The 26142-nt window shown below is 34.1% G+C and overlaps 3 protein-coding genes across 6 annotated transcripts; 1 reads left to right on the top strand and 2 right to left on the bottom strand.

Moving 5' to 3' along the window:
• Positions 1–5915: 5915 nt before the first annotated feature.
• On the bottom strand, positions 5916–9656 carry LOC110660799 (protein yippee-like). 3 transcript variants are annotated; one of them, XM_021819235.2, is made up of 6 exons: positions 9490–9656; positions 9211–9324; positions 7430–7473; positions 6538–6646; positions 6398–6453; positions 5916–6276 (listed from the first exon to the last, which is right to left on the bottom strand). In XM_021819235.2, the coding sequence occupies exons 2-6, from the start codon at positions 9304–9306 to the stop codon at positions 6192–6194; spliced, it is 390 nt and encodes a 129-aa protein (XP_021674927.2). In that variant the 5' UTR covers positions 9307–9324; positions 9490–9656; the 3' UTR covers positions 5916–6191. The 3 variants fall into 3 exon arrangements, with proteins under 3 accessions (XP_021674927.2, XP_021674929.2, XP_021674928.2); XM_021819237.2 differs by having other exon boundaries at positions 7460–7473; positions 9211–9340; positions 9490–9649; XM_021819236.2 differs by having other exon boundaries at positions 9211–9340; positions 9490–9644.
• A 1008-nt stretch (positions 9657–10664) lies between these two features.
• LOC110660800 (chlorophyll a-b binding protein CP29.3, chloroplastic) lies at positions 10665–12563 on the bottom strand. The gene is made up of 2 exons (XM_021819238.2): positions 11932–12563; positions 10665–11141 (listed from the first exon to the last, which is right to left on the bottom strand). The coding sequence occupies exons 1-2, from the start codon at positions 12439–12441 to the stop codon at positions 10824–10826; spliced, it is 828 nt and encodes a 275-aa protein (XP_021674930.2). The 5' UTR covers positions 12442–12563; the 3' UTR covers positions 10665–10823.
• A 1292-nt stretch (positions 12564–13855) lies between these two features.
• Positions 13856–16790, top strand: LOC110660801 (high mobility group B protein 1). 2 transcript variants are annotated; one of them, XM_058151812.1, is made up of 8 exons: positions 13856–14104; positions 14532–14612; positions 14768–14896; positions 14979–15036; positions 15253–15297; positions 15687–15767; positions 15868–15948; positions 16567–16790. In XM_058151812.1, the coding sequence occupies exons 2-8, from the start codon at positions 14542–14544 to the stop codon at positions 16603–16605; spliced, it is 504 nt and encodes a 167-aa protein (XP_058007795.1). In that variant the 5' UTR covers positions 13856–14104; positions 14532–14541; the 3' UTR covers positions 16606–16790. The 2 variants fall into 2 exon arrangements, with proteins under 2 accessions (XP_058007795.1, XP_021674932.2); XM_021819240.2 differs by lacking the exon at positions 16567–16790 and adding an exon at positions 16118–16144 and having other exon boundaries at positions 13857–14104.
• The last annotated feature ends 9352 nt before the right edge of the window (positions 16791–26142 follow it).

Consider the following 26142-nt stretch of genomic DNA (forward strand, 5'->3'; position numbering starts at 1 on the left):
ATTTGATTTGTAAGTAAGATTTGTAACAAATTCTTTCGAGCTTTTTTCCATTAGTCATGAACATTTCCCAATTACACTTCTAATCACAAAGCTTTTGTAATGCATCCAATGAGAATTGATGAATTTCTCCAAAGATTACATCAGCTAGGTCTCTTCCCTTTATCCTTTAATTGATTTTCAGGATCAGTTCTTTTGGCAAGGAAGAAATATAAGTGGTCTTGAGATTGACATCATCTCTTTTGGAAAGCATGTGAAGGAGATAGGTCATCTTCTGGTAATGGTGCTCAATGTCTTTTCATTTTAATGAACAACATTTCCTTTCATGAAAGAATTCCTATAATCAGTAAGAATGTTTCCTACATTTTTAAGAAATTCCATGTGGATGACACCAAGGACTTTTACTGTATTGTCTACGGTGTAGAAGTAAGCCTGTCTGTGTTCCCTTAATGATACAAAACAAGAGCGAAGAGTTCCCATCATTCTTGCAGCGAATTCTTAAAGAATCACAGGCATAGTGGCTCCTTCTTTTGTTTTTTATGCATCAATCCATGTATCCAACTGGATTATTCTGTTTTTCCACTGAGAAAGGGAAATATCATCTAAGGTGAACCATTAACCTCCTCGGGAATGTACCAATTCAACTTTCACACCTGTAGAATCATCTACTTAAATAGTAAATTGTGATGCTTCAGAGGTAGATGGCTGGTTATATGCTTGGGTTGATCCAGGTTGAACGGTTCTTGTGAAATCCATCACGAGCATAGTTGTAACATTTGTTAAATGTGCCTCTTAGTTAGATTCTGAAGTGTATGTTTTGGAAGAAGATTTAGTATCTTCTTGTGTTGGTTGTATAGTCATCTAAGGAGAAGGCTCAAGAGGATCCATTGGTCTTATATCAGGCCTTCTTTCTTCTCATTTTTCCCGAGGTATAAGAAAGAGTAATAGTTTTAATGTTCTAGGTTGTGTAGACTGAGGCCTAGAAAAGGTTGAGAAAGGTTGTTTTGTTTTCCTAAGTGGTGCAAACTGGAGAGGTACTTCAGCAAACATATGTGGAGTAGTACAAGAGAGATCAGCTTCCATTTATGCTATCCTAGGCTTTTAATTTTCCCAATTCTGCTTCTTTTTGGAAAAATTCTTGGCCAAAACTTTTTTGTTGAATAAGCATTTGGATATGCTTGTCAAGCTGGTCAATCATGATATGGAGATCTGTGCAGATCTTATTGAACTGCTCCTCTAAAGTTTTCATTTTGGATTATATTTGCCTTATTTTACTGACTACGATATCAACCTTTTTGTCAACACTTTGCAGGATTGACTTTTGGGCTTTGGCATTAAGAATATGGCAATTTAGAAATTCTTCTGCATGTGTTAAAGGCTTGATTTGGCCATTAGGCTCGATAGCTATTGTTTGGACAAATGGCTTGGATGAAAGCTTCATACTGGCTTTGTGAAGATTATGAAAACATCATGCAAGGCTAAACCAGTGGGGCCGCTATAGGAAGCTAAGGAGCGTGCTTGAATTCTTTTTCTCTTTCTCTTTGGAGAACTTCTAAAGCCATCTGGTAGATTGGCAGAGGGCTCTTCTTCTAGGTTTCTTTATGGATGCCTATCTAGGGGCCAGAGTCTGGGGAGAAGTCTCTTTTAGGCTTATATGTTTCGCAAGGAGAGTATTTCTTTTTCCTCCTATACCTCCTCCACCCAAAGTTGTCATCATCATCATCATCATCATTAATTAGATGATAATCACAGCCGGGATCACACATTCCAGATCTAGGGGCATCTCAAATAAAATGGCCATTAATATTGTCTATATAAATCGGACACCCATTGTCACGACCCAACCTATGGGCCGGACCGGCACTAGGACCTGGGCCAGCCTAAAGCCCCCGAGGCCCGTAGTAAGCCTAACTGTTCATTAACCCAACTCTAAGGCCCATTGGGCCCAAATTCAAGAAAACAAACGGACAGAGTCCGGCCATAAAATGGACTTTCCAACGGGGAGTTTTCGACTCACCGGACCTGTAAACACAATAAACCATCCATTGGGGAGCTCAGCTCACCCTCCACATACTCATCAACATAATAATAAATGGGAGCTCAGCTCCCTCATCCAATCCATCAAAACAGACTTAAAATATTAAGTTTACAGGTCCAACATGAATATAATATTACAGACCAAATTCAAATAATTACTGCTAACACATGCGGAAATTCTAGGAGTAAATAAAATTACACAAATATCGATAAACAACTGCAAGTATAAAAGCGAGTTAACCGAATAAAATATCCTCCTGCGGCTGTAAAAATTTTTGAACAGAGTGAGCGTTCGACTCGAGAGTAAAATATCAATTTTAACCATAATCTCTATAACTATCTAGAACTAATGTACTGTATAGTGAAATGCAACATCAACAACATTTTCACATCATAACATCAAAAGGTAATTTGGAGCACTCACACACCTGTAGTATCAATCATAACATATGGGAGCCGATCCCTATACTCTCTTAAATCCAACTTGGTGCCAATTACTCAAGCTCGGACATCCAATTAATAACCAAATAGAGGGTCCTAGCTAATTACTCAAACCGTGACAACCCCTCGAACGATCGCGTCCCAATTACTCAAGCCGTGATCGCCTGGCCCTATCCATAGTCCACACCACATCACACTCACGCCAACGCTGCTCCAAATTACCACAACAACATCCATGGCACATCAACAGTTATGAATGCAACATAAATCGTGCCTAGAGTTTAACTACATAAATATATGCATATAAGTGATGCATGGGCATGCTGAACATATAATAATATCGAAATTACAATTAAAATTAATATTTTACTCACAGACTTGACGATGGTCACTGAGGCGGCTGGGCGGAGGAAGAAGGTTGTCCCGGCTCACCTGACAATCATATTACATTTATTTAATACAATCTGACTCATTACAAACAAAGAAAAGACCAATTACGTCCTAAGTCGTTAGAAAATCGAGTCTCCCTATACCTAGGACCTACCCAACCTGCAAAAGGGTTCAAAACACACTTCTATACTCACAATCCATATATCAACAGTTCAATCATATCACACAGCCCCTCCTGGGCCCATCAAATCAGTCATCCACCACAATACGCAAAATTTCAATTTAGTCCTTATTATTGATCATTTTTGCAAAAACTGCCCAAACAAGCTCTAAAAATTATAAAACTTTGCCCCGCGGTCCTTAGCAATATTACTAAGCTATTGCAAAAAGAATCGTAATTTTCTAAGCTACCACGAATATTTTATGGATTTTTAATCCTATTTAAGCACTAGAAAATTACGAAAAAGCAAGGTTCGGGTTTACCTTTGCCGATTCCGACTTCGGGAACGCGCTCGGGACGTCTGACAATGGGGGGCTAGCCAAAACCTCGGTCCAATTCGGGACTTTGCCCGAAATTTGCGGGTCAATCGAATTTCCGCGAATCGAGGATACCTACACGAAGCCCATAACACGGGGGTTAGTACATAAATTTTTCAGAATTTTCTAAGCTCATTTAATGCTCGAAAATACACTGCGAAGTTTCGTGGGACCCAGAAAAAGCGGTGCGAAAAATTCAAAATTTATGTCGCGAAGCTCTCGACGAATGGAGCGTGCTGGTGGCCTCGGTTTTCTCGTGGGATTCACGGTTTTCGAGAAATCTAGCCCAAAAGTCGAAATGGGCTAAAATCTTCCCGAGCAAAAATCGGACAATCCGCTCGATGGATTTCGGCGTTCTTGGTGTCTATGGAAAGCTCGCCGAGTAGATGATTTTGGACACAAGACCCGGTCCAATTGGTGGCCGGATCGGCCGGATTTGGCCGAGGAAGTCGGCGCGCAGGAGGGAGATCGCGCGCCGGGAGGCGACGCCGCGAGGGAGGACGCAGGAGGAGGCGGGAGGGGAGGAGAGAGAAACGAGAGAGAAAAGGGAGAGGGGAAAGAAAAAGGAAGAAGGAAAAGTAGGTCCAATTCGGTCCGATCCGTCGATTCGATTCGGCCGGTTCGATTCGAATACAAAATTTTGAATTTTTACTGCCTCGGACCGAAAACGAGGTCCAAAATTCGAAAAATTCCAGAAAACTCAGAAAAATACGTAGACTCCAAATATATTTTTAGTTTTGCCACGTGGTCTTTAAATTAATTTTTAAAAATCATCAAAGTTTATATTTTCAGAAAATCGAACCCGATTTTTAAAATCCGAAAAATCTCAAAAAAATTTCTAAAATTTAAATAAAATTAAAATACCAAAATGCTCATAAAAATTAAAATTTCGGGGTGTTACACCCATCTACCCCAAATGCATGAAAAAAAATTTTTTCTTTCTCTTCTCCAATAGGAAAGATCATATTAGTTTGAAATATTGGAGAAGTACTTGAGTTTCTAGGAGGATTAAAAATTGTTTTAACAATCCCATCAGTTTGTCTTTGGAAAGAGGATTTTGTAACTTGGATTGGTTGAGAATTATTGTGAAACTTTTCATAGTTTGTGATCCATATTCTCTGGGGATTATTCTTGCTAGCTCCTCCCTCAAGATCTAGCGTGGAATTTGGACGATGGTGGGAGTAGTCTCGATGTCTACTAAGAAAAACAGAGCATCATTGGATACTCCAGGCTAGGATAAATCTATGGTATAGTCTTAGAGCCTATAGATTATTTGATGGTGTAGTGTGGCTGCTATGGAGGAAGCTGTCTGTTCAGCACCAACTAATTGGACTTAGACTTTCAATACCGTGGACAGGTTTGAGTCCTATAGGGACATATTATAGTTGAGGAAGAAAGTTAATACCATGCTTTCAACATGAAGAGTGGTAATACAAGTTCCAATGACAACATGCTTATAGCTTAAAAATCTAGTATCCAAAAGCAAGACTCTAGCAATAACAGGAAGACCTCGTTTGCCATGAAGGGTAACAATTATTCTGACAGCCACATAGTGAAGGTAGGAATATCCTTGTCGCTGCCAGGCAAGAATCAATACTAGAGGAACTTCAAGAGTTACTTATTACTCAGTAGATGTGGATCTAAAAGTGCACTAATCCAATTTAGAGGTCTGATCATATTCCTTTAGAAGAAATCTCCTAGAGGAAGTGAGAGATCTGATGCTTCTGGTCATAGATCCAGAATACCTGTAGATATTATATGGACTGAGACAAGGTATAAGAGACTCGTCAACCTGTGCTCCTTTCAGGATGTGGTATATTTCTACAAGGTGGTCTATTTTGGAGGCTAAAGTTCATCTACAAGAGAGAAAAAGAGAAAGTGAGAAAGTGAGATTAACTAGGCTAGAAGGAGAAGATGGTTAAATAACAAGAGTAGATGAGGGTATTGGGGTGGTACAACTCATTTTTTCTGAAGTCCCCCTACTCATCACAATCATATTATATTCATATCACTCTAATCTAACAGTAGTTAAACTCGTCCTTGTATGAGCTAGAACTCATATTGAATGCATCCCATAAATTTATAGAATATTTGTCGGTGTATAAATTCACCCCTCATTCATACTTTATATATATTATACAGATATAGATTATAAAAATATAATTTATTTGGGTCATTGCATTTTTTTAAAAGGCATAATTTTAAAATTTTACTCGATTAATATATAGAATAAATTTTAAATATTATAATATTGCAAACTATTTCTATTTTTTAAAGCTGATAAAAATGGGCTTTAACAAGAGTTGACGTAAAGCCATCAAACAAGGCTATCCTTTATACAAGTTTTACAATCTACAAAAAATTAATCCTGTTGAAGTTTGTGGCTGTCCCTCCTAAAGGATCGAATATGAGTTGTCCCCTCCAAGGTAAATGTGATCTGCCTAACTTGCTTATGCCTCAAAATCCATTGCAAGAATCAATCACAGCAAAATGACAAATATCTAATACCAAACTAAGAGCAAGAATTGCCTGAAAGGCCCTTTATACCAACAATTGATCCTTGAAATTGCAGTAAAATAATCAACAATATAATCAAGTTATTAACATGGACCGACCCTTGAAACTGAGTACGTAATACATCAGAATCAACAATTCAATGTTTAGAATCATGTTATTGACAGCAAGATGAGCGAGCCATCGAAATCAGGAAATTGGAGTTTCCTAGTTCACATAGAGTTAAAATAGGAACATCAGAGGAGAAAGAATGTACAATTGGAAATTAAGGGTAATCAAGCATCATCTGCATCACTGCCACCAACATGTGCTTCGTGATTCAACCAATAACTGCTTCCATCAGGACCAGATACCTTAAACCTGCTCAACAACAAAATCCATATAGCCTTTAAGGGGGGAAAATTCCCTAAACAAACAAGTGATCTTAATTTACAAGATCACTTCATCTAGAATTGGAACTTTGTTCCAAGTATCTACTGACCGCTCGAGAACAGATTTTCCTTCCTTGTACTTTTGGCTCTTTTCACAGGCAGTCTCCTGAAAGAAATCATCCAATTAACTAAAGGTTTGTAACATTCAAAAACCATGAATTCTTTTCAAATCTCTGCATCTTAATCTTACGTATTTCCAACCCACAATCGATCCACATCCAACACAGAAAATATCAGCAACAGTATGCAACCCAGTCATCATCAATCTCTCTTCTTTCACTCCCACAAAGACATTCGCTCTGTCAAACAAGGAAAGAAGATTAAAGCTAAAAGAGCAACAAGTGTCTTACAATGTCTCATAAATCATGTTGGTGATAAACCATATGTTAGGATAATCCTTAACCAACATAGTTCACCATTTATCCAACTAACGACAATGCTGGCAGCTTACATGACCCCTTTCAGCTGTAGATGAATTATTTTCATCTCTTACTGATGGGAGAAAGAGGGGTGGGAGAGGGAGCAAAACCAGACACCATGCAAGTCCAGGATTGAACATCATTAACTTGGGGTATGGCAAAAAATTTAAAGTTTAAGACTTCAAACCTAAATTGCTTGCATATTGAGTAAGGATCTCTCACCTGATACAACTTTTCATTCATATCCCTGGCTTGCCCCTCCAAAAAAAATTTAAAACTTAAAACTTAAAACTTCACCCATAAATGTAAATTAATTTGTAAAATGTATTATGAATTTATGATAGGCCCCTTCAAATTAATCTAGACCTGCAGGTTAGTCCCTGTAAAATTGGAAGCCCACACTCCATGCCTGAGGCAAATGATAACCGTACATCTTCAAACATAGCTGAAGACTGACCGACACATAGTTTACATGTAAAATTTTTAGTATTAAACTGTTCTAAAAGAATAAATTAAATGTTATTGGTAGGTCCTGGGGCAAAATTAGTTAATGGCATCTTGTGCTATGAGCAAGTCCACAGGTTGTTGAACCAACATAAAGCTACTTCCAAATGGAATTTATGATGGTGATAATAAGTTGTACCCAAAATAAGAAACACTTACACCTTGTTGAAGAGATAAGCTTTCCCATGCCTGCACTGGAAGGACTGAATAAAAGAACACAGGCAAAACAGAGAGTCAAAACTCTTGCTTCCTTTAAAAACTCCAAAAAACATTCGTTGGACAGTATGAAAAATATGAGAATCCATCAGAGCACACTGGAATACATGTGATCAAGGAAAATGTTTACTATTTCACCATCCAAGCCTCATCTTGACAATTGAGAAAATATAAATAGCACTGTATGTGAAGCCTATCCCCTTTTTATCATAATACTCATGACTGCTCATAGACATGCATGCATGTGGAAGTCACCTCTGCAGAACTTGTATGAAGACTCATGTGAGATCAACAAAGTAACATATAAGCTGGGCACCACCCAAGAGCCTAGACACATAAAAGTTTAAGCTATTAGTTTATCTTTCTTCCTATATAGACATGCCTACATGGTCCCTTCCAAGCGGCCAAAGTGAGAATAACTTGTATGAACTAGAACTACAACAAATAATTTCCCTTTCATGTCTGAATTCCATCCATAGAATTAATTCCCCATAAACAAGAGCCACTCAACCATGAGGAAGAGAGATGCTAAGAAAAAACATTGGAGTTGCCAAAGCCTCCACATTTCCACTTACCCAGCAACAAAAGTCTAACTCTGTTACCGTTAGTCCTTCAGGAGATGATGATTTTGCATAGCAAGCCAAGCAAGGTCATGTTTGCAGCTGGACACCACCTTTGTAGTTTGAACTCAAAAAATCAAACTATTGGCTTTGTGGGTTTTTACTTGTACATATTTCCTCAATCAATCCTCTCCAACTGAGGTAAGTTTAATTCACACATGAAATCACAACATATACGAATTTAAGCACAGTGATGTATGTCAAACTGCAAGGTTATGAAGATGATGCAATGATAATTATATTCATACAGGCATATGCAGTCAGATAAATTTAATTTTGAAGCACAAATGACACAAAACTAAGGCCCAGTTTGGTGGACATGTTTGGGCAGTTTTTGCCGAACAGCTTTTGCTCTTCTTTTAATGTTTCACCTGCTGCTGGAAAACCATCATTTTGGGAGGCACCTGGGGCTGCAGAAACTGGTGCTATAAGCAGCCTTCCTGCAGCCTCAATGAGGCCTAAATATACTGCAAAAACAAAATCGAACATAAAAGCATCTAAATGCAATCATTTTTCATTGACAATAATACCTTCCCAAGTTTACATTATGGGTGAAACATCATTAATGATAATGGCAGGATGCTTCTTCCAAAATAAGGATTAGCATGGCAGCCTTTCCATATACTAAAAGGCTCTCAATGCACATAATTTTCCACTTTTGAAGTTTAAAGTGACCAAACTCCGCAAACTAACCACCTAAGATCCCTAAGTTGAGTTATCATCGATTCCTTATCTTTCAAGCTGGAGCAAGAATTCATTTCTAAAATGTCGGTTAATCCAAATCAACTTCAAACATCAAATCTATCTATTGATAATCATGTGAAAAATGTTAAGTAATTAGAATGAAAAATCCAAGAAATCTCATCCTCTAACCAGAAATTCACCGCTTGATTCTTTATTTCTGCCAAACAAATCCCCATACGGTGAACTAACTCAAAAACAACAAATCAGAACATACAGTCCACCCCATCAAAAAGCACCCTTAATTCAGGCAAATATCAGAAAAAGGGCCAAATTCAAAATACCCAGATGGGAATTCCACAAAATTATCACCAATCAATTAAGAAACAACAATCAAAGGTTCAAAATGAATCAAGAACAAACCTTTGAAAGAATATCTTCATAAAGAGCAAGATGGGTTCTGCAGTGCTTGCAGCTATAGATCTTCCCTTCCAGATTCACCACAAACAACCTCCCCATGTCCTCAAAAACAGATCCCTAAACAAAAAACTCTCTATATATGTATATGAATATATCAACAAAGAAATAAAAATTCCAGAATTAAAAAAAATTAAAAATAAAAAGAAAAACAGAGAGGGAGAAATGCTAAGAGAAACAACAAGGGAATTTGAGAATTGGTGAATATTTTGGCAGATTGCTTACCTCTTCTCTTTTCCCTTTTCTTCTAGTGTTGGTGTTGCTGTTGCATGGTTTCGAAGAAAATGTGGACCAATTTCTATTTCTCAATTATATTACTTTTTTTCTGCTAAAGTGGAGCCTGACAAGACGTGCTTCCTACACAACTATTAATAATTTTTTTTTAAAGAAATTAATCATTTGTTGAATCCAACCAAAATGAAAAAGAAAACGATATTTTTGTTTTTAATTTTCAGAAAGAAAACGTTTTTTTTTTTGTGTTATGAAAAGAAAACGTTTTTTTTCTTGCTTGGCTTCAATTTAAATTCTCTGTTTATTTTTTTAATTTAATAAAAGTTTAATAGCTTAAAAATAATAATTATAAATTAGTAGTGAAAGGTAGTCCTTCCCTTTATTTTTATTATAAAATAATAAATTAAAGATTTAAATTCTAAATTTTTATTTCTTACATTTAAAAAAAATAATTAAATTACTCTATTGACTTTTTTTAACACGGCAAATGAAATAAAAAAATTAATAATGTTGGCTTAAATACTATTTAATAAGATGACAAAAGAGTTAATTAAATAGTATATTTTTTAAAATAAAAAAATTAAATAATTTATTTTTTAAAATTATAAAAAATTAAATAATAATTTATTTAAAAATATTATAGACTTCAAGAAGATAAGGAATTTTTTTTAATAATTTTCTTTCTATTTAAAATATAAAGAAAATAATTTTTGAATACAAATATATTTTTTGTAAATTCAGAATCAAAAGTGGATCGAGAACGGTCAAACCCACATTTGATTTAAACAATAAATGAATCAAATGGAATTGGATTTTTTTTATTTAAATTTTTTTTTTAAAATTATTTTAAAAATATAAACCCTTTAATTTGGACTAAATTGGACAGAAACCAAATCTTTGAGTTGACAATTCCAATTTCGGACCGATTCAAAATGGGAACCGGTTTAAGGTTGCGTTTATATATATATATGAACCATTGCCCAAATCGAATCCATCTCTAAATAGTTTCAATCCAGATCGAATGAAGATATGAACCATTGATCAATTCAAAATTTAACTTAATCGAACCGAATTCAACTAGGTCCACCATAGCCTTCTTTTCCTCAATGCAGCCTAAAACTAATTGACCCTTATCATTGTATAATCAAAAGCATGCATTGTCCTTAATATTAGAGAAATATTGTAGAAATTAACATAAATAAAATGAATTAATACAGCATCAGTGAGCTAAACAAAAGGGTAAATGTTGCATAAACCCTTGACAGAGAGAGAGCAGTAAACATTAGATGCAAACAAATCCAAAATAAAAGTTGTTGATTAATAATTTTTCACTGGTTGAAGGTGGCAACAAAGGCAATGGGACCTTTCCCAGTAACAGCAGCTTGGATACCAAAGATGAGGAAGGCAACCATGGCTAGCCTAGCATGCTTGATCTCTGCTAGTTTAAGGTTTTCTTTCTTCTCAGGATCAGAGGCTAAGCCAAGTGGATCAAAGTAGCCACCTGGGTATAGCCTTTTCTCTGGATCAAGCTCTGCATTTCTTTGGAATTCTATATACCCAATTACTAGCACCTCTATCCAAATCAATGTGGTCAAGTTGAATGGAAGTGGCTGCCCAAGGTAGGATGACCCTTCAACTAGCTCTACCTGAAAAAAAGAAATAAAATCATTTCTATCAACATCATTGGCGTTGTCAAGCTAGGTGTCAACAATAAATCCATCACCTCATTTGTGCTTGGATAGCAAGAAGACACGAAGAAGAAAATTTGTGAGAATCAAATTCATTACCGATGCCTAAAAAATCAATTTATTATTTTTTTTTAAATTCAGAAATTGAATTCCTCATTTTTGTCTATTATTTATAATAATAGATTTTTTTTTAATTATGAGAATATTTTTATATGTCTAAAAGACTAATCTCTTTATTTATTAGTGTTAAATACAGTGATAAGGCCTATTATACTTTTAAGAGAAGAACTTAAATTTAATCATTAGAAAAAAAAATATATTATTAAGAAAAATAAATATGAACTTCAAAAAATTAATCTTTTATGTACCGTAAAATAAATATAGAGTACATATAAGACTATAGAAAGATTTTTAAAAAAATTCAATATATTACATTATTTATAAATTTAACTAACATCTATAATTATATAAATATAAAAATAATTAAAAATTAAATTATATATTTATTTATGATTATATTGTTATAAAATAATTTAATTGACTTTAATTTATAGTTAATGTGGTAGATTTATATATTTAAGAATTTCCTATACACGAAAGCCTAATTTAAATAAGGAAAATATCGATTTTATAGAAGGATTACACACTATTTTATAGTCAACGTGGTATAAACAAAAATTATTTAATAATAATAATAATAGAGAGTTCAGATGCAGGGCTACGATTAGGATACGCAGTGTAAACGTACCTTTCCCGCGTCTTGCCATGCAATACCAGTGAGAGCTTCAACGGCAATGGCTCCAAGAGTACCTAACATTGCCCATCTCCCATGAATAAGCTCGCATTCCCTAAACCTCTGCAACCCGAAAACCTCCGTGTACGGCTGAAATGGAGTTGGTTTCACCTCCGCCGGCTCCACTCTGACTCCGATAATTTCACCAGCCACGTTCTTCGCCAAGTTCTGGTCCAAGGAATCAAGGTCATATTGCAAGTACTCTGCAGGCTTACCAAACCCAAATGGATCGAAACCACGGTCTCCAACCATGGTTCCATCCAACCATTCTGGTGGTTGAGCACCAGGGAACCAAACGAGTCGATTTCCTGCTGGTTTTGGCGGAGCTTTCTTTGGTGGAGGGGATGATTTCTTGGTTCCAAAACCAAACCTGGCTTGGATTTTTCCCACGTTTGGTTTCGAGTTCTGGATTCGAGTTCCAAAGAAATGTGACGCGGCAGCTGCAGCAGCCGTGGTGGTGGCCATGATCGGTGAATCTCTAGCTAGGTGGTGGAGCAGAGAAGTTGAATGATAACAGAAGTGGTCCTATGATATATAGGATTTAAAAACAAAAGAATTGTAAAGAAATTTGTATGTTTGTGATTTGAAGCATTTGAATGGAAATTCTATAGGCCTTATCGTTGCCTTATCTTCTAGCGGATGAGTGTGGATGGTTGATGGTTTCTTCACCTTATGTGTGGGGTCTTCTGGTTTGGTAGAATTTAAGGATGTTGCTTTGTTAATATCATGATTCTTCCAATTAAAATCCATAAAAGAAAATTTTTATATAAAATATATGAATTCTATATATATCAAATCTCTCTGCCTTTTGATTCTTTATCCTCAACATTACCCCACTTGATTAGTCACTCTCAATCTTTCCCTTCTATATAACCTCTGATCACGATCCCTTTTGATTTTTATTATTGTCACTATTGTCAGTTTGAATGGTTAATCAAATTGAAATTGATTCGAGTAACTCAATTTCTGATCGGATTAATAGTTGTGATTTATAAATCGATCCGGAATAAGATATTGGGGCCGGTTTTTATTCTCCTTTAAATCTAAATCGAAACCAACTCAATTTAAAAAGAAACTTTTTTTTTTAATTTTATATTTAATTCCTTTAATTTTAATTCTTTTTACATTAAAAATTAAATAAATAATGTCTAAATTTATTATAATTCGATAAAACCCTAAACTAATTTCAATTCGATTAAAAAAATAATAGACAAGTTTTAAGAATTAATTTAATTAATAAATTTTAAAGTTATTAAAAATCTAAAGTATAGAGTTAATTAAAAAATGAAAGAGATGTGATGTAAGTATATATATGTAAATTACTAAAATTATAATAAAAGAAAAATCTTATTTTATTACTTTAATACATATAAATAAAATGTAATATATATATATATATATATATATTATAAATTTTCCAAAAAAATTTTCCCTAAATTTTTTTAAAAGGGTTTCTAAGATAATTTTATTTTTTATAAAATAAGTTTATTAATAATTGCCATTAGATAAATCGTTAAAGTCTAATCTAATGATAAAATATATAATATTTTTCAAATATGACATTACACATAATTTTAAAATGAAGTGTCAACCGGCAAACTAAACAAATTCGAGTCAATTCATTTGATTTAATTGTCTACTTAATTTTAAAATGATTCAATTTCATTTTTTATAAATTTTATATTTTAAATTCAATCAAATGGAATAAATCCGCCAATACTCACCCAGCAAGCATGTTATTAATGAATTTTTTTTTTCTCAAATAAATAATCCAAATAAAACATCTTTATTATTTTTATTATTTTTTTCAATAAACATTCTTCCCTGTAGGACACAAGACCTGTGACGATCATACTCTGGCTTTAAGCTAGACTGGGCATCACATGAGCCAATCAAAATCCATCAAGTGAGGAAGCTTAGATCCTCTCCTGGTAACTCGATCACTGCCCGACAAATCATTTTCTTCGACCCTTGCTTGTACCAAACAGTTCACACGTTTCCGTTTCTGTCCCCACCTCAAATATCTTCTCCGCATCTCTCCCTCTCTCTCTCTCTTCATCTCTGCTTTTACTTTGCTTTGCTCTGTTTATGTTTCTGCCTGTTCTTTCAAAGCTTTTCTACTGAAGAGGTAACTGATTCTTTCAACTTTGTTTGCTTCATACAAGTTCTGATTTGGGTTTACTATTGGTTGATTGTTATACGATTCTTTTTCTTATATTTTTTTACTTGATTTTTCCCCACTTATTTGATTTTTTCTTTTTTCCTTTAGATTTATAATTTTTGATATGGATGCGGAATAGTCGATTTCATTAGTTTGAGATTAAAGCTTAGTTGTTGTTTAGATTTTTCCTTGGGGTGTTATAATAATATGTGATCCTCTTTCTCATCATCTTTATTATGTGATTTTATGATTATTAAATTGGTGCTTTCTTTAATCATATATTTAAATATATAAAGTATTATATGATTACAATCATGGGGATCAAGCCATAGCCAAATCTAAGCTCATTATTTACTTGATCATATCATTGTTATATTTGGAATACTGGTGCTAGGCTTCTAGCCATGAAAATTGCCAAAGGAAAGAGGGAACCCAGGAAGGACAAGAAGGAAGCATTAAAGCCTGTAGATGATAGGTAATTCTGTTTTCATTAACACTTACTCTTTTTTGTTACTTTGAAAATTGTTAAAAGGGTAATGGATTTGTCAGGACTTGAACCCAATTCATGTATTTAAGTACTGATTTTGTATGGTTTATGATATTCATATTTGGCCTTTACATATATTACAGGAAAGTTGGAAAGCGAAAAGCTGCTTTAAAGGTTAATAAGAGTAGCAAAAAACCGGCAAACAAAGATAAAGTTGGGAAGAATGATCCTAACAAGCCAAAGAGGCCTCCAAGTGCTTTTTTCGTCTTTCTGTAAGTCTTATCTTAATTGTAGAATGGTTTGGTTTTTTACATAGAAGTTTTACTAATGATAGTGTGATTTAAATACATATAGAGAAGAGTTTAGAAAGACTTACAAACAAGAGCACCCCAACGTGAAGGCCGTCTCAGCTGTAAGCTGCTGATGAACTTTGTGTATGTTTGATATGATGTAATTGAACATAATGAAATGTAATCAACTAAAAATTTTGATGCAATAATGAACTAAGAAATCATTTCATTATGATCAATTACATTGAACCAAACATACACTTAGTGTATTGTTTGTTTGTACTAAGTTGCTTTAGACTTCGATGGATCATTTTGGTTACTTGATCATGTGATTGAAGGTGGCAAAAGCTGGAGGAGAGAAATGGAAATCTCTGTCTAATGCAGTAAGTACTAAAATACCTCTTTTCAGCATCTTGAATTTGATTTGAATGGATCTCTTAAGCACAACAAATTGTGCGGCGTCCTACTGAAATTGGATACTTTAATCTTGGAAAATCGTATGGATGCTACTTGTAAGGTTCTTAGACCTTGCATTATATGCACTAAGCAAATGTTGGGTGAAATTGGGACTTCTTAGCATAGCCAAGCACAAGCAGCCAATGCTAGTAGTGAGCTGTAGACTACAGTGTCCTGAATGCTCACACTGCATAGTGCCTGACGATTTAAAAGGAATAATTGGTGGACATTTAGCAAATATATGATTATTTGAATTAGCTAGCTTGCGTTAAAAATGCGTCACTCATTAAATTTCTCTTCTGCTTGGATATGTCAGGAGAAAGCTCCTTATGAAGCCAAATCAGCCAAAAGGAAATCAGAATATGATAAGCTTATGACTGCCTACAACAAGAAACAGGTAAATTTTCCATAGATTGCTTAATTTCTTGATAACTGGAGTATTTTCTTTTAAACCTCTTTTCTTATTTTATCTTGTTAACACTACATTTCTTGCTCAGGAAAGTTCAGATGATGATGATGGTAATGAAGAGTCTGAGAAATCAAAATCTGAAGTGAGTGATGATGAGGAGAGTGCAGAGGTAATACTTTTTGTCACCCATTGATGTCTGACATTTGCCAGTGTTTGAACTCCAAATTCTATGACACTGTCATTTTTTTTTATTGGATTGAACTATCCATCATCTAAATGTGCACTTTTCATTCTTTTACACGATCAAAATTGAAGAGGTCTTCACTCTTGCGTTTTAGGATTGCTTGTGACTGTCAGGGTTTGCACTTTGCACCCCTGAATTCCTATATTACGAGGTGGACATTTGACTACTCAGCTACTAACCCAATGGCTATATTGGTGACTTTGGTTCTTAGTATTGGACTCTGCAGCATTTATTTAAGGTTTCATCAGCATAAGGTCCTGGTCTACCTGCTTAATTTCCATGAGGATTTGCCTGAATTATATGATAATATCCCAAATGGTTAATTATATTAAATTAGTTAACTTCACTTCCTGGGTTGGTATTAGTGATGATTTTGGAATCTGTATGATGGGTAGATTGACTCCACTTATTCCATGATGTGGTTTCATGAGCTCAGAAATTTGTTCAGCACTTTCAGCTAGTACCAGCACATTGCTATTTTTAATATGTTGCTGCTTGTTTATTTGATCCCGATATAAATTGTTTTTTTTTTTCTATGTGCAGGAGGACGAGGACGAGGATGGGGAAGATGAGGATGACTGAAATTAAGATGTGTTTCCAATTCATACAGTCCAAAAAAATCCTGGATTTTGTAAGATCAGTATGTTTGTGTAACAGAATGTGTGTGCTTTGTTTTTTGAATTGGCAAAAGCTGTATGTTGCAGCTAGCTCTTGGTCCTGCTGCTAAATAAGAATTCCTGCAAGGCTACTTCTGGCTTTATTGTGCATATACTCGTCATATATCAGTTGAATATATCCTCATCTTTGGCATAAAATATGAGATTATTCAAGTATGGAACAAACTTAATAGTGCCCACATATCTACACTATCACAAACCATATATCTATAGGAATTTTGCAGGATTTTTTACTCCAAAAATGTCTCAACTTCAACACCTTTTCATATTGAAATATGCAGCAGAGTAAGCTGTAGAATACAGTAGAGTTTATCTTGAAGCAATACATATGGGCTTCAAAAGAAAGCCCCGAGGCCAATATTTGAGGGGGTAGACAGACTTGATAAAAAAATATTAAACTATTTTTGTGGCTCGTCTATAAGTTTGAGTTTTTAGGTTTACATAATATCAGCGACTCTTAAGCTATAAAACGTTCAGAGTTCGTAAATCTGTTCTTTTTCACGCTTTTTAGTTCAGTGAACAGGGATGTATGAGGAATAATAAAACTATTTTTATAACTCTTGGTGGTTGCTAGACAAGATTTCCCCAAAACCAATATGTAACCCAACCCATGCAAATTAATATATATTGTTCTTGTAAATGAAAAGAGAATCTTTTAATTAATTGTTCATATTAGATTAATTTTTCTTGTACAAAGGAATTACAGATTTCCTTTTAAACAGAAAGTTTGTACCAATGTTCTTGATCTTTATGCAGATCATAGCACATGGACTTAATTTGATTATATTTCTTGGGTCTAGCCATTCCCTTTATATAATTTCTTTATACTATCATCCCCAACTCTTTCTACCTTCTTTTCTGTTACCTTTTCATATTCCCTCCTTTTTGCTTGTTTTCTGATCTAGAAACTATTGATGGATCTAATCTAATGTATATTTTTGGATCATGGGCTACTTTCTTTAGAGAAGTAATGATTAGTGCTTTGGATTTGAATCTCTCCTCAGACTCAATGGTAGATCTTCATGCTTAAAACAAAGAAGTCCTAATCTCAAATTAATCTCAAATTAACTGGATAGATTAAAAATGATCTTTGAATAATTTTTATCTTGATATAAAATCATAATGAAATATAAAAAATTATTTAAAAAATAAAAATATGCAAAACCTATGTGCAAAGTGAAGCATTGGTCTTCAGAACATGATTGATCAAGCATGCTAGATGTTAAATTATGGTCAAATTAATATCAGAAATGTATTAAGAAAAGAGCAATCCCTATGTAGAGCCATTATGTATAAAGAAAAACAAGAGTTTTAAGTAGTTTTGAACAAGAAAAAGAAAGACTCTGAAGAAAAGAATGATGAGAAGAACCAAAATTCACGTGTGTAATGTCGAAACATGTAGTCAGAAAGTGAAAAATATTGGGTCACATTGGTCGCAGGTGACATGCCTTAGTGGACTACAAGTGCCATCATCATCTACATGCAAAAACCCTAAAAGCAAAAGTTGAGGAAAAGAAAAGAAACTAAGGGACACCCACCATTCCTACATGAAACCAATGAGCTTTTGTTTATGTTGCTTTTTGTAAATGATGTTAATCATGATCATTTTTAACACATGATTCAATTAATCTTAATCGTTGGTATTAGCTGCCATCATCTGTACATCTCCAACACTAATCATTTCTACTGTCAATTCCATAAGAATTTATGGCCTCCCTTCCAAGTTTCAATCTTTTTTTTCTTTTTCGTTTAGTTTAAAATTATTTGCAACATCATAGAATACCATTAGTTAAATTTCTGTTTTCTTTAATTGCTGATTTGATGCTTGATTTCTTTCTGGTTGAATCCTTGAGGCTGATATTAACCAAGAAGGCATCTGATTTTTATGGGGTTTTTTTTTAATTTTCATTCCTATTTTTGTTAAAAAATTGAATTAAGGTTTTCTTTAAATCGCCTTGTCCAAATTCTAGCAATTTGTAAAGATCACTTCTCAAAAATTAATTCAAATAGAGGAGATTTGTCCGATTTTTATATTTAGCATAAGTTCCTTCTGTAACATACCTTACATATGGAGGGTGAAATTTGCACAAAAAAGATAAATTGAGTCTGACTCTATTTCAAAAGTTAATTTAAGGAGAATAAATTTTGTCAAATCTTATATTTAATATAAATTTTTTATCCCAAATCAATATAAAACAATATTAGCCGGTAGCCAAACACTAGTCGGTCTAAAAATGTATAGTAAATTAATTAACTTATTAATATCTAATTGTCACAACTCAAATTATGGGGCAGACCGGCACTAGGACTTGGGTCAGCGTAAGGCCCCCAAAGTCTGTAGTAAGCCTAACTATTCCAAGCCCAAATCTAAGGCTCATCATTGTAGTCTAATTTCAAGAAGATAAACGGATAGAGTCCAACCATAAATTAGACTATCCAACAATGAGTTTTTAGCTCACCCAACCTATAATCACAAAATAGATCTATGTGAGGAGCTCAGCTCACCTTCACAATTCTCAACATGGCAATTTAATCAAATGGAAGCTCAACTCCCTCATCTAAGATAAATAACAATTCCATATATCCATACATGCATAAATAATGGGTTTACAATTTCAAAATAAATAAACTATTACAATTTTAAGCTAAATAAAATACTTATAACACATGTGGAACTCTAGATTTTTAATGAATATTATGAAATACTGATATTGCTGCTAAGAGACCTGCGAGGAAGGAAACAGGTTAATCACAAGAAGTAGATTCTCCTGTAACCTAAAAAAATAGGGTGAACAGGATTGAGCATTCGAATCATAAGTAAGATATTGATTTTAAATATAATCTCTATAACTACCTAAGACAAATGCATCCTTAAGGATGAAATGCAATAAATTCCAATATATTCAATCAAATTCAGACAATATTCACACAAAGAATAATTAAGAGTACTCACACCCCCGTATGTCACATCAACATATGTATGCGTATGGGAGTATATCCCCTATACAACTCTCTTAATCCAATGCTTGCCAGTGAGATCAACTTGAATCGGACTTTCTCTTAATAATACAAATGCCGGGGTCAGCGAGAATAACTTCAAAGCCATACTCATCCCCACTTATCACAAAAAGGATCGGGCCCCAACGAGACTAGCTTCAACTGATTTGCCCGTCCTACCCATATCCAGTGCCACGCCACATGCACCAACACACACACATAGCTCCAAATTACCCTAAGGCGACACCCACATTGATTTCATCAAATAAGAATGCAACACAAGGCATGCCTAATAATAGCTATATACATATACTTATAAATGATGCATGGACATGCCTTGAATATATAATAATATTGAAATCATAAATAAAATTAATATCTACTCACTGATTAATCAGAAGCTACTATGGCGGCTGAGTGGAGAAGGATCGCTAACTCTGATCACCTAAACAGTTATATTATAAATTTATCAGTACTAACTTTAAAACAAGACTTTAAAGAGACAAAAGACATCTTAATTTATGATAGAAATCTGACAGAGTTTTCTCTGTACCTAGGACCTATCCAACCTGCAAAATAGTTCAAATCATACTTTTAAAATCACAAGTCTCAAACCCACATCTTAACAATATCACATGGCCCCTCCTGAGCTCTTCAAACCAGGCAAAACTCACATATGCAGAAAAATTAGTTATAGTTCTTAAAACTAATATTATGCGAAAATCATTCAAATTAGCTTTAAAAATTCTAAGATTTTGCCCCGCTGTCCTTAACACTACTATAAGACTATTGCAAAAGAAATTATAATTTTCTAGTCACCTATCAATATTTTATGAATTTTTATTCTAAACCCAACACTAGGTAATTAAGGGAATTTAGAGTTCGGGTTTACTTATACCAATTCTGACGCTTGAAACATATCCGGGGCATCTGAAAATGGTGGCAGGGGCTATAATATTGGCCTACTTCCAAGATAATTCTAGCAACCCTCCTATCTGGTCCGAAAATGTAGATCTAGGCGTCGATGGAATTTTCGTGAAATAAAAGTATTTACACGAAGCCCACAATACCAAGAGTTAGAATATAATTTTTATTTAATTAAACAAGCTCATTAAAGGCTCGAAAAAAATAATACAAAGTTCATGGGACTCATCAAATTTTTAGTATCGAAAAATTTTGAAATTTATATCACTGTGAAGCTCTCGTCGAGTAGAGCACGATGGTACTCTCAGAATTTCCATGAGATTCCCGATTTGGGAGAAATTTAACCCAAAAATCGAAATGAGTTAAAAATTTTCGGGCTTAAATTAGATAAACCGCTTAATGAAAATTCGTGTTCTTGGTGTTTTTGGTAAGCTCTCGAAGAGTAGAATATGATTGGGACTAGACTCGGTCCGATTGGTGGCCGGATCAACCAAAATCGGCCTTAGAAGTTGAAACAGCGTGCTACACATGGGAAGGGATTCAAGCTCAATTTTTCGACAACAGGAGCAATGACTGGAGGTGGGGAGGTGTTCTGGTAGTGCGTCAACAAGTAGGGGAGGGAGGGGAGGTGGTGGCCGTTGGTGGAGAGGGGAGAGGAGAGAGAAAATGAAGAGAAAGGGAGAGGAGGTCGCGCGCAGGGGAGAAGGAGGGGAAGAAAAAGAGGATCGGTCTGATTCGATCAATCTGATTCAGTCCAATTCGATTCAGGATACTCAAAATTAAATTTTTACTCTACCTTAAGACCCAAATGAGGCCTGAAAATTTCAAAAAAAATTATCAAAAACTCAAAAAAATTTGTAAAGTCTAAATATATTTTTAACTTTGCCACGTGGTCTTTAAATTAATTTTATTATCTCAAGAAAATCAAACCGGATTTTAAAAATTCAAAAAATTCCAATTCAGTTTCCATAATATTTAATAAAATAAAATATTATATGTTATATATAAAATAATTATTTAAAAATTTGGGGTGTCACATTCTTTCCTCCTTAAAGAAAATTTGTCTTCGAATTTTACACAAGGCAGAATAACGTACAGGATTACATATTAAACAAATATGGGTACTTACTGCGCATACCCCGCTCTGACTCCCAGGTGCATTCCTCCACTGATTGGCTCCTCCACAAAACATTAATCATAGGGATCTGCTTTGACCAAGACTGTCTCATCTGATAGTTTACTATGGCAACAAGCTGCTCCTCGAATATCAAATTCTCATTTAACTCCACTGTGTCTGTTTGCAGTACGTGAGAAGGATCAGGAACATACTTTTGAAGTATGGAGATGTGGAATAATGGATGGATATGAGAAAACCTTGGTGATAACTCCAATCAGTAAGCAACTGCTCTTATTCTATCCGTGATTTCAAAAGGCCCAATGTATCAGGGTGCCAGCTTACCTTTCTTCCTAAACCTCATGACTCCTTTCATAGGTGAGACCTTCAGGAATACATAGTCACCCACTATAAACTCTACATCTTACGTCTGAGATCTGCATAACTCTTCTGCCTCCTAAAGCTTGTTTCCAAATGTTTCCTGATCAAAGGAATCATTTCTAAAGTGTATTGCACCAGGTTTATATTATGTACTTTTGCCTCTCCAACTTCTATCCAATACAAAGGGGACCTACACTTCCTGCCATATAACTCCTCATAAGGTGCCATTCCAATGCTGGAATGATAGCTGTTATTATAAGCAAACTCTACTAATGGCAACTAATCATCCCATTGTCCTCCAAAATCTAGGACAAACATATGAAGTGTAACACCCTTACTGTAGCAATTTCGCACATTCTACTGTTCCGGTGACCGATGTTTGTCTAGACAGCTAGAACGTCTGGAAAAATATTTAGACTAGAGTGAAGAGTTATAAATAACTCAAATAATAATAATAAAAATTGAGGACAAATTTTAGAAATAAAATACAAACAAGTTAAATGAGCCGGTGCCCTAGCGATGGGTGACCATACGGGGAAGTATCGGTAAATACAGTTACCGACCCCAGACCCAGGAGAAAATTCATAAAATAATTTTTGGAACTCCAGAGAAGAGTTATTGAGGTTTCTATGGCATTAGAATTCCAAAAAAATGTTTAGAAAAAATTTTCAATCAGTACAGATGATTTTGGCTAAATAAGTTAAACGGAAGGCATTTTTGTCATTTCGCCTTCAGAGACGATTTTTGACCGACTTGTCCAGTTACGTAAATAATTATTATGATCTAAAATATGAATAAATATTGCTAAAAATTGAATTGAAAATGAGTAAAAAAGAAAAGGAAAGAAAAATGAAATAAATTAGGAATTATGACATCATATGATGTCATTAAACACTCTCCACCCAATCACAATTTAACAAATTAACTAAAGAGATAAAAAGGAAATAAAAATGAGATAAAAACAAAAGAAATTGACAGCCTCTTCTTCCATAACAGCCACACCAAAAGCAAGAGAGAGAGAAAGAGAGAGAGACCTCCATTGATGCATTCACCCAAGCTCCAAAACCTAGCCAACTACACCATAAAACCCCTATATGCCTTCATAAAACTCGGTCCTCACACCTAGAGCAAGCTTTGGACAGCAAAAAGAAAGGAAGAAAGTGAAATTTTGAAGTCTTAGGAGTGACTTTATTCAAGGTTAGTGCTAAATCTCTTACTTCTCTCCTTATATTCTTCATTTGAACTTTGAGTTAAGTTAGAAAATGGAGAAAATTTGAGAAAAATATGCATGTTAGGAACATTCTAATTTTTGGCAGCCATGGAGGAAGGTTGAGAATTGTTGATTTGATTGAATTAAATGGCTTGGGGATGATGTTTGATAATTATATTAGAGTTAGATGTTGAATTGTGTATGTTAGATAAAGTGATGGATTGTTAGGGTTAGGGTTTTGAGATTTAATTGAGGGCTTAATGCTTAGAAGTTTAAATTAAATTCTAATGGTCAATTGGTGACCATTTGATGAATTTTGACCTTAAATTGGAGACCATTGTGGTATTGGAATTAAAATGGTATTCTGCCTACCCCTGCAAGACTGGTTGTGAGTCCAGCAGGTTTGGCCAGTTATAAATGGAGTTGTATAGGTTCAATTGGTGCAAGACCAATTGGACATAAAACTACACACATAATGGCACAACTTTGGTGAAGAAACCCTGCTCAGAAAACTAAACCAAGTTGACCTAAAAATTACCCTAATCCAGGTGACCAACAGGCTGTCCCTAGAAAATGATTAAATGAACAGTGTTTGTTCAAATGGTCATAACTCAGTGTAGGCAATTCCAATTGACTTGAAATTTTACCAGAAGAAAGATGAGACATAGCCCTACAACTTTCATGAAGAACACAAATCCAAATTCTAACCATAACCTAGTCAAATTGTTAATCAAACTTAGGTCACCAAATCTGGCATAACCAAATTGCCCAGAAATTCTGGGTACAGGTCAATCCAGCCAGTTATGGTAAAATGACCATAACTTGAGCTACAAAACTCCAAATGGAGTGATTCAAAAAAAGAAATGTAACTAGACACAATAAGGAACAACTTTCATGACGACAATTTTATCAAATTTCTACTGTACAAATAACCAATGAAACAGTAAACCTAGGATATGAAATCTGAAAATTTTGAATAACATAAGATAAGCTTTGAAATGGTATTAGAAATCAATACCAACAAAAATAAAATGCAAAATGTGGTATCTTGGAGAACTTAGGTTCAATAAATTTATTATGTATTAAAAAGTCAATAATTTGAGTGAATAGTTATGTGAATAGTAGTACAAAGACACAAAGTATAAGAACTATATTGTTAAAGGGAAATTAATGCCATAAATTTAAAATCCTTAAAATGTTCATGGATTGCTTGAAACATGAAGAGCAAGCCACCTAATTGATGTGAATAGGTAGTTAGGGCTTATATGCCCATCACAAAGAGAATTCATAAAATGAATAAATGAGAAAGGAAAAATATTTTGAATACAATGGTACATGTGAACCATTGTTTTGAATTATGATCAATATGAATAACATAATGAATGAATAAATGAACCATATTAATGTATGAATGAGACATTAGTTCTCATTATTGTCGAAAGGAAAAGTACTCTGAGTACAGTGATATAAAAAGATAATTGATTTGAATTGTGATCATATATATGATCAAATGAATGTATAAATTGTAATTGAAATTTATCATGAAATAATGAAGTCATAAAACACAATATATTAATATTTAATGATATTATGTGCTTGTAATGCCTAGACATATGTGTCATATTGGATAGTTTGGCATGCCAATAGGGTATTATTATAGCAATACTGCGAAAGGCTTTATGCCTGTATTCATGGCTTTATGCCCGTTCTGATGGCTTTATGCCTGCACTCATGGCTTTAATGCCCGATTATGTGTTACCAAGGCTTTTTAGCCATACTGACTGCATACGTGGTTGACGTTCTGCTTCCATGGTATGACGGCCCGAGGCACCGCGGTGTCCAGTGCCAACGACCCGTTATCCAGTTTAGTCAGCCTGTCATAGGTTACTTGGGCAGTCTAATTTATTAAAATAAGTTATGAATATTAGCAATTAAAAATGCTAGAAAATAAATAAACGAGAAGAAGTTTTGAAATAAATTAGATTAGCTCCAAAATTTTGTTTCTTAGAAGGGTCTGAAGTAAATTAAACTAGTTCTAAAAATTTTAAATATTACGAAATGATTGTAAACAATTTAGAAAGTATCAAGAAAGTGATAAGAAGACTAGTAGAAAAATTATAACTTAAATAACAATATAAATGTGACTTTTATAAGAATATAAGTATAAATATAAATTTTAGATTTTTTTGTACATTATATAATTGATTATTGTAAACTTATGATAGAAGAGATTCTAGAGAGCAACATAAATGATGAAAAATATTCTGTATGGCAAATTTCATATGAACCCAGTAAAATTCTTGAGTATAGAAAATATGCTCCAATTATTTTTATTTGTATACATTATTTCTTGTTATATTATTGCACCACTAAGCAGCAATACTTGGCGCGATGGATTTATTTCCTCGCGCAGGTACTGATGTTAAAGCTCAGCGAATATCAAACAGAGATTTTGGAATTCTGATCTGCAGAGTGTTCAAGGTTGTCACCTCCTCAGCAATGCATATAGATAGGACCCATCTAGATTATATCATGTATTTTATATATTATAATTAGTTATTATTTGTAATGTAAACTATGAATTGTATGTTGAAATATAGATCATGTAAATTATGAATTTATGTAATCAGTTTGTAAATCATGTAAATTAATGAAACTTGAGAATTTATATATATAAATTGTGCATGAATGGAAATGCATGAAAATAAATTTGAAATTGAGATATATGAATGAGATGTGAATTATGAGATGGTTATAAGAATAATTGATGATATTTTTATTGTAAAATATTATTGAAATTTTCAAATAGGTGAATA

This window comes from Hevea brasiliensis, chromosome 8 (assembly GCF_030052815.1).
Source record: "Hevea brasiliensis isolate MT/VB/25A 57/8 chromosome 8, ASM3005281v1, whole genome shotgun sequence".
Taxonomy (NCBI): domain Eukaryota; kingdom Viridiplantae; phylum Streptophyta; class Magnoliopsida; order Malpighiales; family Euphorbiaceae; genus Hevea; species Hevea brasiliensis.

Excerpts from the sequence above, each read along its gene's own strand:
- LOC110660799 (XM_021819235.2), bottom strand. The coding sequence starts at position 9,306 with ATGGGGAGGTTGTTTGTGGTGAATCTGGAAGGGAAGATCTATAGCTGC. Across the intron at positions 7,474-9,210 it reads ATGAAGATATTCTTTCAAAG|TCCTTCCAGTGCAGGCATGG; the intron begins GTTTGTTCTTGA and ends TCTTTTATTCAG. Across the intron at positions 6,454-6,537 it reads CGATTGTGGGTTGGAAATAC|GAGACTGCCTGTGAAAAGAG; the intron begins GTAAGATTAAGA and ends GATTTCTTTCAG.
- LOC110660800 (XM_021819238.2), bottom strand. The coding sequence starts at position 12,441 with ATGGCCACCACCACGGCTGCTGCAGCTGCCGCGTCACATTTCTTTGGA. Across the intron at positions 11,142-11,931 it reads CATGGCAAGACGCGGGAAAG|GTAGAGCTAGTTGAAGGGTC; the intron begins GTACGTTTACAC and ends TCTTTTTTTCAG.
- LOC110660801 (XM_058151812.1), top strand. The coding sequence starts at position 14,542 with ATGAAAATTGCCAAAGGAAAGAGGGAACCCAGGAAGGACAAGAAGGAA. Across the intron at positions 14,897-14,978 it reads AGTGCTTTTTTCGTCTTTCT|AGAAGAGTTTAGAAAGACTT; the intron begins GTAAGTCTTATC and ends AAATACATATAG. Across the intron at positions 15,037-15,252 it reads ACGTGAAGGCCGTCTCAGCT|GTGGCAAAAGCTGGAGGAGA; the intron begins GTAAGCTGCTGA and ends ATGTGATTGAAG.